Source organism: Rhinopithecus bieti, unplaced genomic scaffold (genome assembly GCF_001698545.2).
Source record: "Rhinopithecus bieti isolate Rb0 unplaced genomic scaffold, ASM169854v2 scaffold_13900, whole genome shotgun sequence".
Classification (NCBI taxonomy): Eukaryota; Metazoa; Chordata; class Mammalia; order Primates; family Cercopithecidae; genus Rhinopithecus; species Rhinopithecus bieti.
In genome coordinates this window covers 3,734,532-3,749,998 of record NW_016808376.1, presented here as the reverse complement: position 1 = coordinate 3,749,998, position 15,467 = coordinate 3,734,532, and the positions used below count along the sequence as shown (strand labels likewise).

Genomic DNA, 15,467 nt, shown 5'->3' with positions numbered 1-15,467 from the left:
CCTGCCTTGGGCTCCCAACATGCTGGGATTACAGGTATGAGCCTCTAATCCCAGCCTCTTTGCAGCTTTTATTTACTCCATCTTCCCCATCCACACTCATGCATTCCTCCTTTCTCTTCACCTCCCTCCTCACCCAGCTTAGATTCCATGATCTTCCATTCTAATCGTTCTCTTGCAAACACCCTTGATTCCCTTACTCTTCTCTTTATCTGTCATTACTGTCATGAAAAAAAAAAAAAGCCCAACCGTCTTAACTTTCCATATCTTCTGGAGAAACTGGCATGTGCCGGCGGGGCTCAGTGGCTCACGCCTGTAATCCCAGCACTTTGGGAGGTCGAGGTGGGCGGATCACCTGAGATCAGGAGTTTGAGACCAGCCTGGCCAACATGATGAAACCCCGTCTCCACTAAAAATACAAAAAAATTAGCCGGGTGTGGTGTTGGACACCGATAATCCCAGTTACTCAGGAGGCTGAGGCTGGAGAATTACTTGAACCCAGGAACCAGAGATTGCAGTGTGTCTAGATCCTACTCCATCCTGGGTGACAAGATTGAGACTCTGTCTCAAAAGAAAAAAAAAAAAAGAAACTGGCATGTGTAGGCTGGATAGTTTTACTTCCCTTTTTTTTTTTTTGCAGAGTTTCCATCTTGTCACCCAGGCTGGAATGCAGTGGCATGATCTCACTCAGTGCAACCTCCGTCTCCCGGGTTCAAGTGATTCTCCTGCCTCAGCCTCCCGGTTAGCTGACATTACAGGTGCTCACCACCATGCCTGGCTAATGTTTGTACTTTCAGTAGAGATGGGGTTTCACCATGTTGGCTAGGCTGGTCTTGAACTCCTGACCTCAGGTGATCCACCCACCTGCCTTGGTTTCCCAAAGTGTTGGGATTATAGGCCTGAGCCACTGGGCCCGGCCCTGGTTTTGCTTTCAATTCATGACCTCAGAGCTCAAGGAGCTGCTCAGCATAACCTGGAAATCCCTAAGGGGCAGCTCACTGGCTTTCAACACTCTTCAGTCTCTCTCACATTCTCTCTTCTCTTTTCTTTTCTTTTTTTTTTTTTTTTTGAGACGGAGTCTTGCTCTGCCACCCAGGCTGGAGTGCAGTGGCCAGATCTCAGCTCACTGCAAGCTCCGCGTCCTGGATTTACGCCATCCTCCTCCCTCAGCCTCCAGAGTAGCTGGGACTACAGGCCCCGCCTCGTCGCCCGGCTAGTTTTTTGTATTTTAAGTAGAGACAGGGTTTCACCGTATTAGCCAGGATGGTCTCAATCTCCTGACCTCGTGATCCGCCCGTCTCGGCCTCCCAAAGTGCTGGGATTACAGGCTTGAGCCACCGCGCCCGGCCCTCTCTTCTCTTTTCAAACCTGCCCAACTGTCTCCCTCATCTCACTTTTAACTGATGACTGTGCCTCAAATTTCACTGAAAAAGAGTAATGATTAAGAAGAAAATCCAGGGCTGGGTGTGGTGGCTTACTTGTGTAATCCCAGCACTTTGGGAGGCCAAGGTGGGAGGATCACTTGAGGTCAGGAGATCGAGACCAGACTGGCCAACATGGAGAAACCCAGTCTCTACTAAAAATACAAAATTAGCCGGGCCCGGTAGCGGGTGTCTGTAATCCTAGCACTTTGGGAGGCTGAGGTGGGTGGACTGCCTGAGCTCAGGATTTCAAGCCAGCCTGGGCAACACAGTGAAACCCCATTTCTACTAAAATACAACAAATTAGCCAGGCGTGGCGGTGTGCGCCTGTACTCCCAGCTAGTGGGGAGGCTAAGGCAGGAGAATTGCTTGAACCCGGGAGGCAGAGGTTGCAGTGAGCTGAGATCGTGCCACTGGACTCCACCCCCAATGACAGAGTGAGACTCTATCTTAAAAAAAAAAAAAAAAGGCCGGGCGCGGTGGCTCAAGCCTGTAATCCCAGCACTTTGGGAGGCCGAGACGGGTGGATCACGAGGTCAGGAGATCGAGACCATCCTGCCTAACACGGTGAAACCCCGTCTCTACTAAAAAATACAAAAAACTAGCCGGGTGAGGTGGCGGGCGCCTGTAGTCCCAGCTACTCGGGAGGCTGAGGCAGGAGAATGGCATAAACCCAGGAGGCGGAGCTTGCAGTGAGCTGAGACCCGGCCACTGCACTCCAGCCTGGGCGACAGCGAAACTCCATCTCAAAAACAAAAAAAAAAACAAAAAAAAAAACAAAAAAAAAAAACAAAAAAAAAATTAACTGGGCACGGAGGCACATCCCTGTACTCCCAGCTACTCGGAAGGCTGAGGCAGGAGAATCGCTTGAACCTGGGAGGTGGAGGTTGCAGTGAGGCAAGATCGTGCCACTGCACTCCAGCCTGGGCAACAGAGCGAGATTCTGTCTCAAACAAATCAACAATCAAACAAAAAAACCCACACATCGGCTGGGTGTGGTGGCTCACTCCTGTAATCCCAGCACATTGGGAGGCCGAGACGGGTGGATCACAAAGTCAGGAGAATGAGACCATCCTGGCTAACACGGTGAAACCCCATCTCTACTAAAAATACAAAAAAAAAAAAAAAATTAGCCGAGCGTGTTGGCAGGCGCCTGTAGTCCCACCTACTCAGGAGTCTGAGGCAGGAGAATGGCATGAACCTGGGAGGCGGAGCTTGTAGTGAGCCAAGATTGCACCACTGCACTTCAGCCTGGGCAACAGAGCGACACTCCATCTCAAAAAAACAAAACAAAACAAACAAAAAACCTCTTTATCTGTCATGTAAAAATACAAAAAATATACAAAAGTAAAAGGTGCAAAACCAAACAGATTCCTCCCTGATTTCACATTCTCCTATGGCTACATTTTTCTGCTGCTCTTCTCAACACAATTTCTCATATATGACTCCACTGTTTCCATCTCCAAGTTAGTGTTCAACCATTCCAATCTGTCCCCACCACATCACTGACCTGCATCTGCAAGATAAGCAGTGGTTCCCACATTGTTAATGCAACAAGCACTTTTCTGTCCTCATATTCTTCGCTGTCCTAGTAACACAGAAGACAGCCTCCCACTTTTCCCTTCTTGAAGCACCTCTTTTCTTGCCTTTCATGACACTACACTCACCTGGTTTTCCCTTTCTTCATTCAGTCTCCTTTTCAGAGATTTAACCTCTGTATGTGGAGGTCAGGGCTGAGTCCTGGACCTTTTTCTCTTGCTCCATTTTCTTGGGTGATCCCATTGATTCTTTTTTTTTTTTTTTTTTTGAGATGGAGTCTCACTCTTGTTGCTCAGGCTGGAATGCAGTGGCACCGTCTCGGCTCACTGCAACCTCTGCCTCCCGGGTTCACACCATTCTCCTACCTCAGCCTCTGGAGTAGTGGGGACTACAGGTGTGTGCCACTATGCCTGGCTAATTTTTGTATTTTTAGTAGAGATGGGGTTTTGCCATGTTGGCCAAGCTGGTCTCAAACTCCTGACCTCAAGTGATCTGCCTTCCTCGGCCTCCCGAAGTGCTGGGGTTACAGGTGTGAGCCACTGCACCTGGCCTGAACCCATCCATTCTTATGGCTTTAAATACTGTCTGTACCGATGACTTTCAAAATTTCATCTCTAGGCTGGGGCTCTCCCTTGTGTTCCAAGTGCCCATTTGACATTTCTAGTTGTATCACTAGGAACTTCAAATTCTCCAGGTTTTAGCTCAAATTTTACATCATTGAAGAGCCTTTTCCTGAGTATAAAACAGCCACCCTTTTCCCTCTCTCCTGTTACTCTGCATTACATTACCCTTTTTCCCTTTGAGCATTTATTCTAACCATCACAGTTTTTATCTGTTTATTTACGATCTACCTCCTGCATTAGATTGTAATCTCATTCATTTGACTTTCACTACTTGCCAAGTGCTGTACTAAGCACTTTATAAGTCTTATCATTTGATTTACTTTTTTTTTTTTTTTGAGAGGGAGTCTTGCTTTGTTGCCCAGGCTGGAGTGCAGTGGCGCGATCTTGGCTGACTACAACCTCAGCCTCCTGGGTTCAAGCAATTCTTCTACCTCAGCCTCCCGAGTAGCGGAAATAACAGGCGCCCACCACCATGCCCAGCCAATTTTTGTATTTTAGTAGAGGCAGGCTTTCACCACGTTGGCCAGGCTAGTCTCAAGCTCCTGACCTCAGGTGATCCGTCTGCCTTGGCCTCCCAAAGTGCTGGGATTATAGGTGTCAGCCACGGCACACGGCCAAGCCAATATTAATTTACTTTTTTGACTAGCCATATTAAAAGCTTGAAAAATAAAACAGGTTAACCTTACATTGCTTGTGTTCTATTTTGGTGGAATTCAGAGAAGCCAGTGTTAGTAAACTGATTTTCGTCTTATAGTTCCACAAGAAATTCCAACATGATTTGGTAATAAGTACCATTATGTTTCATATGTTTATATTTGTTTAAATGCACCCTCAATACTTATTTCTTTTTGTTTGTTTGTTTTTGTTGAGACCCAGTTTCGCTCTTGTTGCCCAGGCTGGAGTACAATGGCATGATCTCGGCTCCCTGCAACCGCTGCCTTCTGGGTTCAAGTGATTCTCCTGCCTCAGCCTCCTGGGTGGCTGGGATTACAGGTGCACGCCACCACGCCTGGCTAATTTTGTATTTTTAGTAGGGACAGGAGTTCACCATGTTGGCCAGACTGGTCTCGAACTCCCAACCTCAGGTGATCCGCCCTCCTCAGCCTCCCAAAGTGTTGGGATTACAGGTGTGAGCCACTGCGCCTGGCCAATGCTTATATTTCATATTGAAGGGACACACCCCAACACATTTACTTTTGGAAACTGTTAAGCAGAAAGAGGAAACACTGAAAAAATTTCTAGCAGAGATATACCAAGAGGTAGGTATTTTTAAAAAAGCAGCTTAAACTGGGTTAAACATCGGCTTCTAAAAGATCAAAGCTGGATTTCCTCATGGAACAACACCCTCCCAGTTCTCTGAGGTTAGGGGGCAGAGGATGTAGTTAGAGCTGGTTGGCCTCATATGATGCCTTTTTCTTTTCCCTAAAGTCAGGATTTGTCCTCTGTAATTGTAATCTCTTTGCCTGGCCTTTGCTTTTGTCTGTGAAGCTGCCACCAGCTAGGTTTTAAGTAGCGAGTAGTATTGTGTAGGTCTAAATAAAAACTAAATAGCTTATTCTCTTTTTTCCCCATATAGAACAGTTCTGTCAATTGCAGCAGACAAAAGAACAATGAACATTTTGAGACTTTTCTCAAAACTCATCTTGAGAATGTATTTTCAGAAAATGATAAAGTTTGAATTATCAGAATAAAAAATGATGGCCTCTTCACAGTGGGGTGTTTTTTTCTAGTTAAGACATTACAATGATATTCCCACATCAGACCTTTGGTGGCTAGCTTGATATCTGTCTTTGGACGTAAAATGATTGGCAGCATTTTCAGTTTACATAAAAGTTTGCGTAGAGCCATGGCAGAAAGAACTTGGGTTTTTGGAGTTAGATTTGAGTAGAATACTAGGTAGTATACTTATTAATTTTGTGACAGTAAATTAATCTGACTCAACTTCTATAAAATGGTGACTGCAATTAAAATCACAAATGTAAAATAGCAAATGCTCAACAAAAAGGCCCTCCTCTTTTAGGTGATTTCCTTTTAACACCTGATTAAAGGCAAAGGTTGACTTGATGTAGGATGAGCAGGATTTATTATATTTATTAACAAAGAGGTAAAGCTTTTTTCTCTTTTTTTTTTGAGACAGAGTCTCGCTTGCTCTGTTGACCAGGCAGGAGTGCAGTGGCGCTATCTTGGCTCACTGCAACCTCTGCTTCCTGGGTTCTAATGGATTCTCCTGCCTCAGCCTCCCGAGCAGCTGGGATTACAGGCGCTCGCCACCACGTCAGGCTAATTTTCTATTTTTAGTAGAGACGGGGTTTCACCATGTTTGGGCCAGGCTGGTCTGGAACTCCTGACCTCAGGTGATCCACTAGCCTCGGCCTCCCAAAGTGCTGAGATTACGGGTATGAGTCACCATGTCTGGCCAGAGGTAAAGCTTCTTAAGGTAATCCGACAAAATGAGAAAAAGAAACCTTGAAGAGAAGGGTGGGTGGCTATCACCAACATGGTATTTGGGGGCAGTTCTCATCATTGTTTATCAAGGCTGCAGAATAGCTGTATTCATCTTTCTCTTTTACTACCCTTTAAATGATCGACCTATGTGTAGTGTGTATTTTTTTAAAATACAGGAAGCAGCAACACTCAGTATGAGAGGATAATTTGCGTGCTAAGAGTAAATGGGGAAACAAACAGTACATAGAGACAAACGGGCAAAGGTGGAGTCATAGGGAACCTGGACTTGCCTCAAGTATTTGTGGTTGGTAGTAGCTCATTATGTGTGCTTGGACACCAGGTGGGGCCCCCGCAGGCCAAGCAAACGTCAAGACCAGTTTCGCACCCTTGTTCCTCTACCAGCCAGAGCCACCTACTCGTATCATGTTCGCAGAACCCAGCACTGTTTCGAGGCCAGATGCACCATTTTAGCAATTCAGGGGGAAATAAGCAGTGTGGATAAACTGATAACCCATTTTTAAAAGTCAGCCTGGGTTCGCATTCAGAAGAAATGTCGACGCTAGCCATTTTTTTAAAAAATGAGTGATTTGGTAACTCAGGGAGGTCTTTCCACTGTAATAAAAATTTGCTTGTTAGAACCGGGTGTTTTCTAAGAAGTGTATGGAAAAAGCCTTGATTCTTCTTCGCCCTGGGTGGTTTTTACGTCGAACACCTACAACTGCTACTGAAATCCCCCCGCGGGACTTTTGATGTCTTCTAGGGCATTCTTAAAACTAGACCCATTCCTAAGCGACTCCCACCTCCCAAACCAGCCATATGCTTTAGTTTCTCCAGTTTCCAATTTTCTAAATCTTCAACGTCTCCCCTTGAATTAGTCCAATCAAACTTTCTCTTCTTAGACCTCTTCCTTACGTTCGCACCAGGAAACTCCCAGGAGAATCACGTGCCCAGGCTTGTCCTTAATGGCGCTCCGTAACCCTCCCACTAATCCACCACCCTTCCTCGCCTCCCGTGAGCTCCGCCCCGCCCCATTCGCGCTTCCCACCCCCATCCTCCGCGAAGTGCTTGCGCCTGCGCAGCTCCAATTCAGGCGCTTTCCCTTTCCTGGCGACCAATCCACTTCCTGCCTCGGGTCCTCGGAACACTCCACCTCTCCGCTGGGGCCCTGGCTTGAGGTGCTGGTCGTGGCTACCTTACGCATTACCTGTCTGAAAAATTCGCTCTTCTCATCGACTGGGGAATTTGGAAGAGCCATTAAGTGGGTGGCATTTATATGAACCTTTGCCCCGGACCCGCCACCCCAGAGTCAAGCTGAGGGCATCGGCATGCCGCGGGGAGGACGATCAGGACTGTTTTTAATCGGGCAGTGGCGCGGACGGCCTTTTCCCTCTCGCCTCCTTCCGCCCCGCCCCCACTCTCAGCCCGGCCGCGCTGGTGAGTGGCGGGCGGGAGGGCCGGCGGGCGGAGGGAGGAGGGGGAGCTAAGGGAAGGCGGGCCCTCGGCTGCGAGATAGGTGGGGGGAGGGGAGGGGAGAGCCCGAGCGCTGGAGTTGGTGCTGGGAAACCCGGGGCTAATGTTGACAACAGGCTCGAGGTGAGTCCCGGGGATCCTCCTTTCCCTCCGCTCCAACGATCGGGAAGAAACGGGGCTGGGGGGCACTGGCCTAGAGTCCTACTCCCTGGGGGACCCCAGAGGCGACTCCGCACTCCAGCTCTCCGGGGTCGGCGAGCAGTGGAGGGACCGCGGGTCCGGCGTCGTTCTCCTCAGACCCCCTCTCTCCGAGGCTCCCATCAACACGGGAGCCCCCGGGCCGGGCCGGGCATGGGGGTCGGTGGAGGAGGTGCCTGCCCCACATGCCTGGGCCGGGCCTCGGGGCTGGAGGCGGGGAGCCCGCGGTGGAGGGGCGAAGGTGTTCGGGGGCGTGGAGGAGAGCGAGGGGAGGTCGGGGGAGCTCCTCGAGAGCCGGGAGGGAAGCGAGGGCGAGGAAGTGGGGAGGGCGCGTGTGTGGGAGGCTGCGGAGTGGGGAGACCGGCCGGGGAGGCTTCTGTGGCGAGGGAGTGTGGGGCGAGAAGTTGGGGTTGGGGCAGCGATGGTCCGCGAAGGTGACCGTGGATACCTGTGGGAAGGGGAGTTGTGGCGGGGAAGTGGTGTGGTGGGTGTAGACCTTGCCACACCACCAGAGCAGGGGTTTGTAGGAGAGGTGTGTGTAGGTGGAGGGGCTTGGGGTGTATCTGGGGATGGTGGGCATGGGCTGTTTGGTTGACTTCCTTTTAATCACATAGGCTGGTTGATTGTTCACTTTGCCTTCACCCCTTCAAGGCTCCAGGCACTCTCTTCTTGCTAGGACTGTTGGACTAAGAAAGTGACCACGGGATATTTGGTCCCCAGGTTGGCAGAGCAGAGCCAGCTGGGTCCACTCTGGGGTGATCGGACCTTCAGTTCTCTTGCTCTTCTTGGAGGACTTACACGACACGAAGAGTGATGCATCAGATCAAAGTGAAACGCTCGCTGACGCTTTATCTCATTTCCATAGTTCTTAGGTGTTCCTTAACATCGTCAGTCTCCTCATTTGTGAGCTGGGACAATTTCTAACAATTCGTAACACGTCCTTTATACTAAGGATGTTCTTTAAAAAATAAAGTCAGAAACTGAGAGAGAGTGTTCCTGTGCTGTTCTGTCCTTACAACATTTTGACTAAGAATTGAAAGGTGAAACAGCATTCTCTCACTCTGGAGTATTTTCGGAGCACTCTGATTGGGATTTCATACATAACCCATATGGTACTTCGCAAGGGAATGTCTTTAAAAGGAAACACCCCTTTTGTGCCCTCTTCCCACCATTACACTCCACTGGTACTTTTACTAGTAAATTAGTTTTACTTTCTTTTGGGAGTTCAGAATATATTTAGAATACCAAATAAAATATACAGTTCAAGTGACAGGACACTATTTTGGGAGCTAGGAAGGTGGTTTTAAAGCATGGTTTCCTTTTAAGGGTAGTCTGAATATAAATTGTATTCCGCAAACTAATTTGTAACAGCTAATCGGATTCCAGTGAAAAGATCACGACTTTTTCTCGTTACTATATTGAGAAAGAACCTTTTAAAATTGTAGTTTGGACTAGAAAACTTTTGGAAACACTTTAGATGAAAAGTTTGGCTGTTAAAGCTTGAAGTTATTGAAATAAGAATTTTAGCATTTTATTAAATATCACTTAGTGCTCAGTTTTTTAAGTCGACATAAACGTGTTTTGAGGTGAATCATGGTGTTTGTATATTTTATTCGTTTTAGTGTAGGTAGTGAAAAAGAGCACTGGGTAGTGAGTGTTGATCCAGCCATGGAAACTAGCTGTGTAGTCTTGGGTAGGTGACTCTGCTGCTGTCCTTGGAATGTAAAAATTGAGGATAGAAGTAGATAAAATCTAATAGTCTTTATCTGACTTTACAAATCTTTCATTGTATGCTGAACTTCTCAGTGTTCTTTGTGAGAGAACATTTATTAATGCCTCCCTCATGCTAGTTACTATGCTAGAATTTTAAGAACTTTACAAGATAGATAGCAGTATATCCTTCTTATTGATAAATAAGTGGACTCAGAGAAGTTGTTGCCTGATTTCTGTAGCCATCAGCCTGCAGAGTTGGGATGCAGGTTTAAAATCTATCGACTTCCAAGCCCATGTATGTTGTTTTCACAAGTTGCATTGCTGCCTCTTCATGAACTTTTAGATTTTTGTCTTTTTTTTTTGTTTACGGAAATTTAGTTCCAAGTATACTTTGGGTGTATGCTTGTAATGTAAGGTTGAAGTGATTGAAAGAAGATACCAGTCTCAGGACTTAAGGGTTTTATGGAGAATCTGTTTTATTATGCTCTAGGGTAGAGTCTATTCCTTTTTTTTTTTTTTCTTGAGACGGAGTCTCGCTCTGTTGCCAGGCTGGAGTCCAGTGGCGCCATCTCGGCTCACTGCAACCTCCACCTCCTGGGTTCAAGTGATTCTCCTGCCTCAGCCTCCTGAGTAGCTGGAACTACAGGCGTGTGCCACCACACCCAGTTAATTTTGGTATTTTTAGTAGAGACAGGCTTTCACCATGTTGTTGGCCAGGATGGTCTCGATTGCTTGACCTGGTGATCTGCCTGCCTCAGCCTCCCAAAGTGCTGGGATTACAGGCATGAGCCACTATGCCTGGCCTGGAGTCTAATTCTTGAACGCCTACTGTAGCTTTATTTTATGTAGTAAGTATTTACAATTTAATTAACAAATAAATCTTATTAAAGAGTCATAAAAGTTTGGGACTTTGTTGAACTAATAAATGATGATCTTTGTGAATTTGTCAAATACTACATGAATTTCTTAATCTTTTCTTTGAAGAATTTAAGATTTTATTTTATCTTTAGAAGTGAGACATGAGACCAGCCATGGTGACTCATGCTTATAATCCCAGAACTTTGGGATACCAAGGCGGGTGGATCACCTGAGGTCAGGAGTTTGAGACCAGCCTGACCAACATGGAGAAACCCCTTCTCTACTAAAAATACAAAATTAGCCGGGCATGGTGATGCGCGCCTGTAATCCCAGCTACTCGGGAGGCTGAGGCAGGAGAATGGCTTGAACCTGGGTGGTAGAGGTTGCGGTGAGCCGAGATCGCACCACTGCACTCCAGCCTGGCAACAGAGTGAGACTCCATTTCAAAAAAAAAAAAAAAAAAAGAGAGAGACATGAATTGTAAGTTCTGATGCCATTGTTTGTAGTTTCCTGTGGTCCTGAAATGTTACTTGTTGATGTATCACATCAGAAAATGTGAAATCTATATAAACTTTTTTCACTTAATGATTAATATCCCTCAATAAGATCATGTTATTACTTTAGATATTAAGTTGTCCCCATATGTTTCAGCCAGAGTCTGCTAAAAGTTAAAAACATTGTGTAAGAACTGCTTAACCACTATGAAGGATTCTTTCTACTCTTGAGATTCATAGTTCTATGGTTTGCTATAGTCAGTTTTTACAAACAAGTCTTCCATCTCGCAATTTGGTACTCTTAGGATTCTTTGGTTCAGAGAATGGGTTCAGATTCCCATTCTGTCCCCAGCTGTGCAGGCCTTGGTCAAGTTACTTGGTCAAGTCTCAGTTTACTCATTTATAAAATAGCGAAAATAATACCTACCTCATAAGGATTTTAGTATTAAATGAGATAATGTATATAAAATGTTTAGTATGGTACCATGAGTAGTAAGTATTAGTATTATAGTCTCTTTGAAAGTTTGTTTGGTTTAAGGGCATGATATTTTCACATTAAAGTTGGATATTTAATTGAAAATGTAGAAGAATCAATAACTACACTTATAGATAATATAAATGCTGGCCGGGTGTGGTGCCTCATATCTGTAATCCTAGCACTTTGGAAGGCAGAGGTGGAAGAATCCCTTGAGCCCAGAAGTGTGAGACCAGCCAGGGCAACATACTGAGACCTTGTCTCTATTTTATTAAAACAGTTTTTTTTAAAATTAAAAAATAGATAATATAAATGCTAATGTTGTCTTGGCATAGAAAGAATGCTTTTTCATTTTTTGTTGTTGTTGCTTTTTTTTTTTTTTTTTTTTTTAGACAGAGTCTCTGTCTGTTGCCCAGGCTGAAATGCAGTGGCACTATCTTGGCTCACTGCAGCCTCTGCCTCCCAGGTTCAAGTGATTCTCTTGCTTCAGCTTCCCAAGTAGCTGGGGTTACAGGCGCCCTCCACCATGCCTGGTTAATTTTTGTATATTTAGTAGAGACGGACTTCACCATGTTGGCCAGGCTGGTCTTGAACTCCTGACCTCAAGTGATCCTCCTGCCTTGGCCTCCCAAAGTGCTCAGATTACAGGAATGAGCCACAGTGCCCAACCTGCTTTTTCATATATTAAACGTAATGTGTGTGTGTGTGTGTGTGTGTGTGTGTGTGTGTGTGTGTGTGAGATGGAGTCTCACTCTGTCGCCCATGCTGGAGTGCAGTGGCACGATCTCAGCTCACTGCAACCTCTGCTCTCTGGGTTCAAGCAGTTCTCCCTCAGTCTCCCCAGTAGCTGGGATTACAGGTACCTGCTACCACGCCCAGCTAATTTTTGTATTTTCATTAGAGATGGGGTTTCGCCATGTTGGCCAGGCTGGTCTCGAACTCCTGACTTCAGGTGATCCGGCCACCTTGGCGTCCCGAATTGCTGGGATTACAGGCGTGAACCACTGCGCCCAGCCCCTAATGACAATTTTAAAAATAGGACCAACGGCTTTTTTGTTGTTCTGAGTTTTACCAGTGGGGTTAGCTAAAGCTTTTAGGTGTCACTATCAAATTAAATGCATAGAACAAGGGAGTGGAGAGCAATGAGGGAGTAAAAGAAAAAATAGAAGGAAAAGGTAGCTATGAGAAGGTATAGGCTGTGGCATGTACCTGCAAAAATTAAAGCCTAGGTTGGCCTAGGTTGCTTTCTGTGGTATTAACATTTTATTAGAGTACTGAAGTAAAGTATTTTTGTATTTAAAAAATGTCAATATTGCAAATGCTTTTTTTGGTAACCTAGTTTTAAGTGCTGTAATTTAAAACCTATACTTGAAAATATTTAAGAATACTATTGCTTTTAATAAAAAAAAAAAAAACGACTAAGGGGTGGCCAGGCGCTGAGGCTCATGCTTGTAATCCCAGCACTTCGGGAGGCCAAGGCAGATGGATCACTTGAGGTCAAGAATTCAAGCAGCCTGGGCAATATAGTGAAACCTGTCTTTACTAAAAATACAAAAATTAGCTGAGTGTGGTGGCACACGCTTATAATCTCAGCTACTTGGGAGGCTGAGGTGGGAGCATCGCTTAAACCCGGGAGGTGGAGGTTGCAGTGAGCTGAGATCGTGCCACTGCGCTCCAGCCTGGGCAACAGAGTGAGATTCAAAAAAAAGAAAAAAGAAAAAACAAACACTGAAGCTCAAAAATACAATGGCTCGTGCCTGTGATGCCAGCACTTTGGGAGGTGCAGGTGGGCGGGTCACTTAAACTCAGGAGTTGGAGACCAGCCTGGTCAACATGGGGAAATCCCATCTCTACTAAAACTGCAATTATCTGGATGTGGTGTTGAGCACCTGCTGGCCCAGCTACTTGGGGGGCTGAGGCAGGTGGGTCACTTGAGCCCAGGAGGTCGAGACTTTAGTGAGCTGTGATCATGCCGCCGCTCTCCAGCTTGGGTGACAAAGTGAGACCCTGTCTCAAAAAGAAACCAAAAAATTAATAAATTTAGGTAATTTTCTACTTCTAAAATAGAATTTTGATTTTCTTTTTTTTTCTTGAGACGGAGTTTTGCTCTTGTTGCCCAGGCTGAAGTGCAATGGCGGGATCTCAGCTCACTACAACCTCCGCCTCCCAGGTTCAAGCGATTCTCCTGCTTCAGCCTCCCGAGTAGCTGGGATTACAGGCATGCGCCACCATACCTGTCTACTTTTGTATTTTTAGTAGAGACGTGGTTTCTCCATGTTAGTCAGGCTGGTCTCGAACTCTAGACCTCAGGTGATCTGCCCACCTCAGCCTCCCAAAGTGCTGAGATTATAGGCATGAGCCACTGTGCCTGAATGCATTTTGATTTTCTTATATACAGCTCTTAGATAATTTAGGAGTTAAAATGCGAAACACTGTGCCTAAAAGAAATTAGACAACTAGTTCTGAGTAGAGAAATACATTTTTAGAAAAGAAAAATTCAGAATTTTCCTGAAAAGTACAGTTTTTTGTTCCACAGTTACTTTCAGTTAATTGTAAGCCTGTACTATAGGCCAATGCTATCCAATAGAGCTTCCTGTGGAAATGTTCTGTATCTGTCCGGCTATGTATGGAAGCCATTAGCTACATGTGGAATTGAGCACTTGAAATACAGATACTGGCTGAAGAACTGAATTTCACGTTTTATTTAATTTTGATTAATTTACATTTAAGTAACCACATATGACTAGTGCAGCAGTTTTGGGGTGATAATTTTGTCTCCAAAGGATATTTAGCAATGTCTGGAGTTATATTTGGTCGTCAAAATGAGGGAGGAGCTACTTGTATGCACTGCATAGCAGGCAGGGACACTGCTAAACCTCCTACGGAGCACATGGTGGCCCCTTCCCTCTAAAACCAAAGAAGTATTTTGCCCACTGTCAGTGGTGCTGAACTTCAGAAACCCTGGCCTAATAACTACTCTGTATTGGCAGATATAGCACGGAACATACGGATTTTATGTTCATGTTTATTTACAAATTAACTTTGACTAATATAGATGAAGAAGTTAAAAGTCTAGTTTAATTTGAGATAGTTAACAGTTTTTATATCTGAAAGGTTGGTGATAAGGTTAGAGCAATGAAGTGAGATTTGTGAGTCCGCTGTTCTGTTTTGTCTGTTGACATATAGGAGGCAAAGGCTTGTTTTTGTTTCCGTTCTCAGCTGAAATACTGAGATTGAATATTATATGAAATAGTGAACCACCGTCTTTCATGGTTGTCAAATGCTAGGGTTAAAGCTGACTCAAAATGTTCACAGATATATTCTGAAGTATGTACAATGCAATGACATATTGTTTTGGAGTTGATAGTGGCTGAATCTGAGTGATGGGTACGTTGAGGTTCCTTATGTTATGCTCTCTACTTTTGTTTGGGCTTGGATTTTCCTTATAAAAGTGAAAACAAGTAGTTAGACATGGGCATAACTAATAATGATAGGATGAGGAATGTGACCAATAACTTATTTTGTTACAGAAATAGTATTCATTTTACATGCCCGCGTTTACTCTTTTACAATTGCCAAGTTGTATTAATATGTTCTGTTTAAAAAATAGTGTCATATCATTTAAAAAAGTCACTGCATCTACGGTACTGACATCGTTTCCCTCTTACAGATTGTCCTGGGTCACATAATGCCAGCTGAGCGTAAAAAGCCAGCAAGTATGGAAGAAAAAGACTCTTTACCAAATAATAAGGAAAAAGACTGCAGTGAAAGGCGGCCAGTGAGCAGCAAGGAGAGGCCAAAAGACGATACCAAGCTCACTGCCAAGAAGGAGGTCAGCAAGGCCCCTGAAGACAAGAAGAAGAGACTGGAAGATGATAAGAGAAAAAAGGAAGACAAGGAACGCAAGAAAAAAGACGAAGAAAAGGTGAAGGCAGAGGAAGAATCAAAGAAAAAAGAAGAGGAAGAAAAAAAGAAGCATCAAGAGGAAGAGAGAAAGAAGCAAGAGGAGCAGGCCAGACGCCAGGAAGAAGCAGCTGCTCAGATGAAGTAAGGCGGCTGATTGTATTTACTGATGTGAGGGAATGGGAAGATTGTAAGGCGGTTGATTGTATTTATTGATGTGAGGGAATGGGAAGATTGTAAGGCGGCTGATTGTATTTACTGATGTGAGGGAATGGGAAGATTGTAAGGCGGCTGATTGTATTTACTGATGTGAGGGAATGGGAAGATTGTA

At 45.1% G+C, this 15,467-nt stretch overlaps 1 protein-coding gene across 1 annotated transcript in view; it reads left to right on the top strand.

The window, feature by feature from the left end:
• Positions 1-7,483: 7,483 nt before the first annotated feature.
• The window catches only part of UPF2 (UPF2 regulator of nonsense mediated mRNA decay), a 122,670-nt gene continuing 114,686 nt past the window's right edge, over positions 7,484-15,467 (top strand). Inside the window, 2 exon segments of the mRNA XM_017886701.1 lie at positions 7,484-7,618; positions 14,904-15,280. Of these exon segments, the coding sequence (XP_017742190.1) occupies positions 14,922-15,280 (359 nt within the window). The 5' untranslated portion in view covers positions 7,484-7,618; positions 14,904-14,921.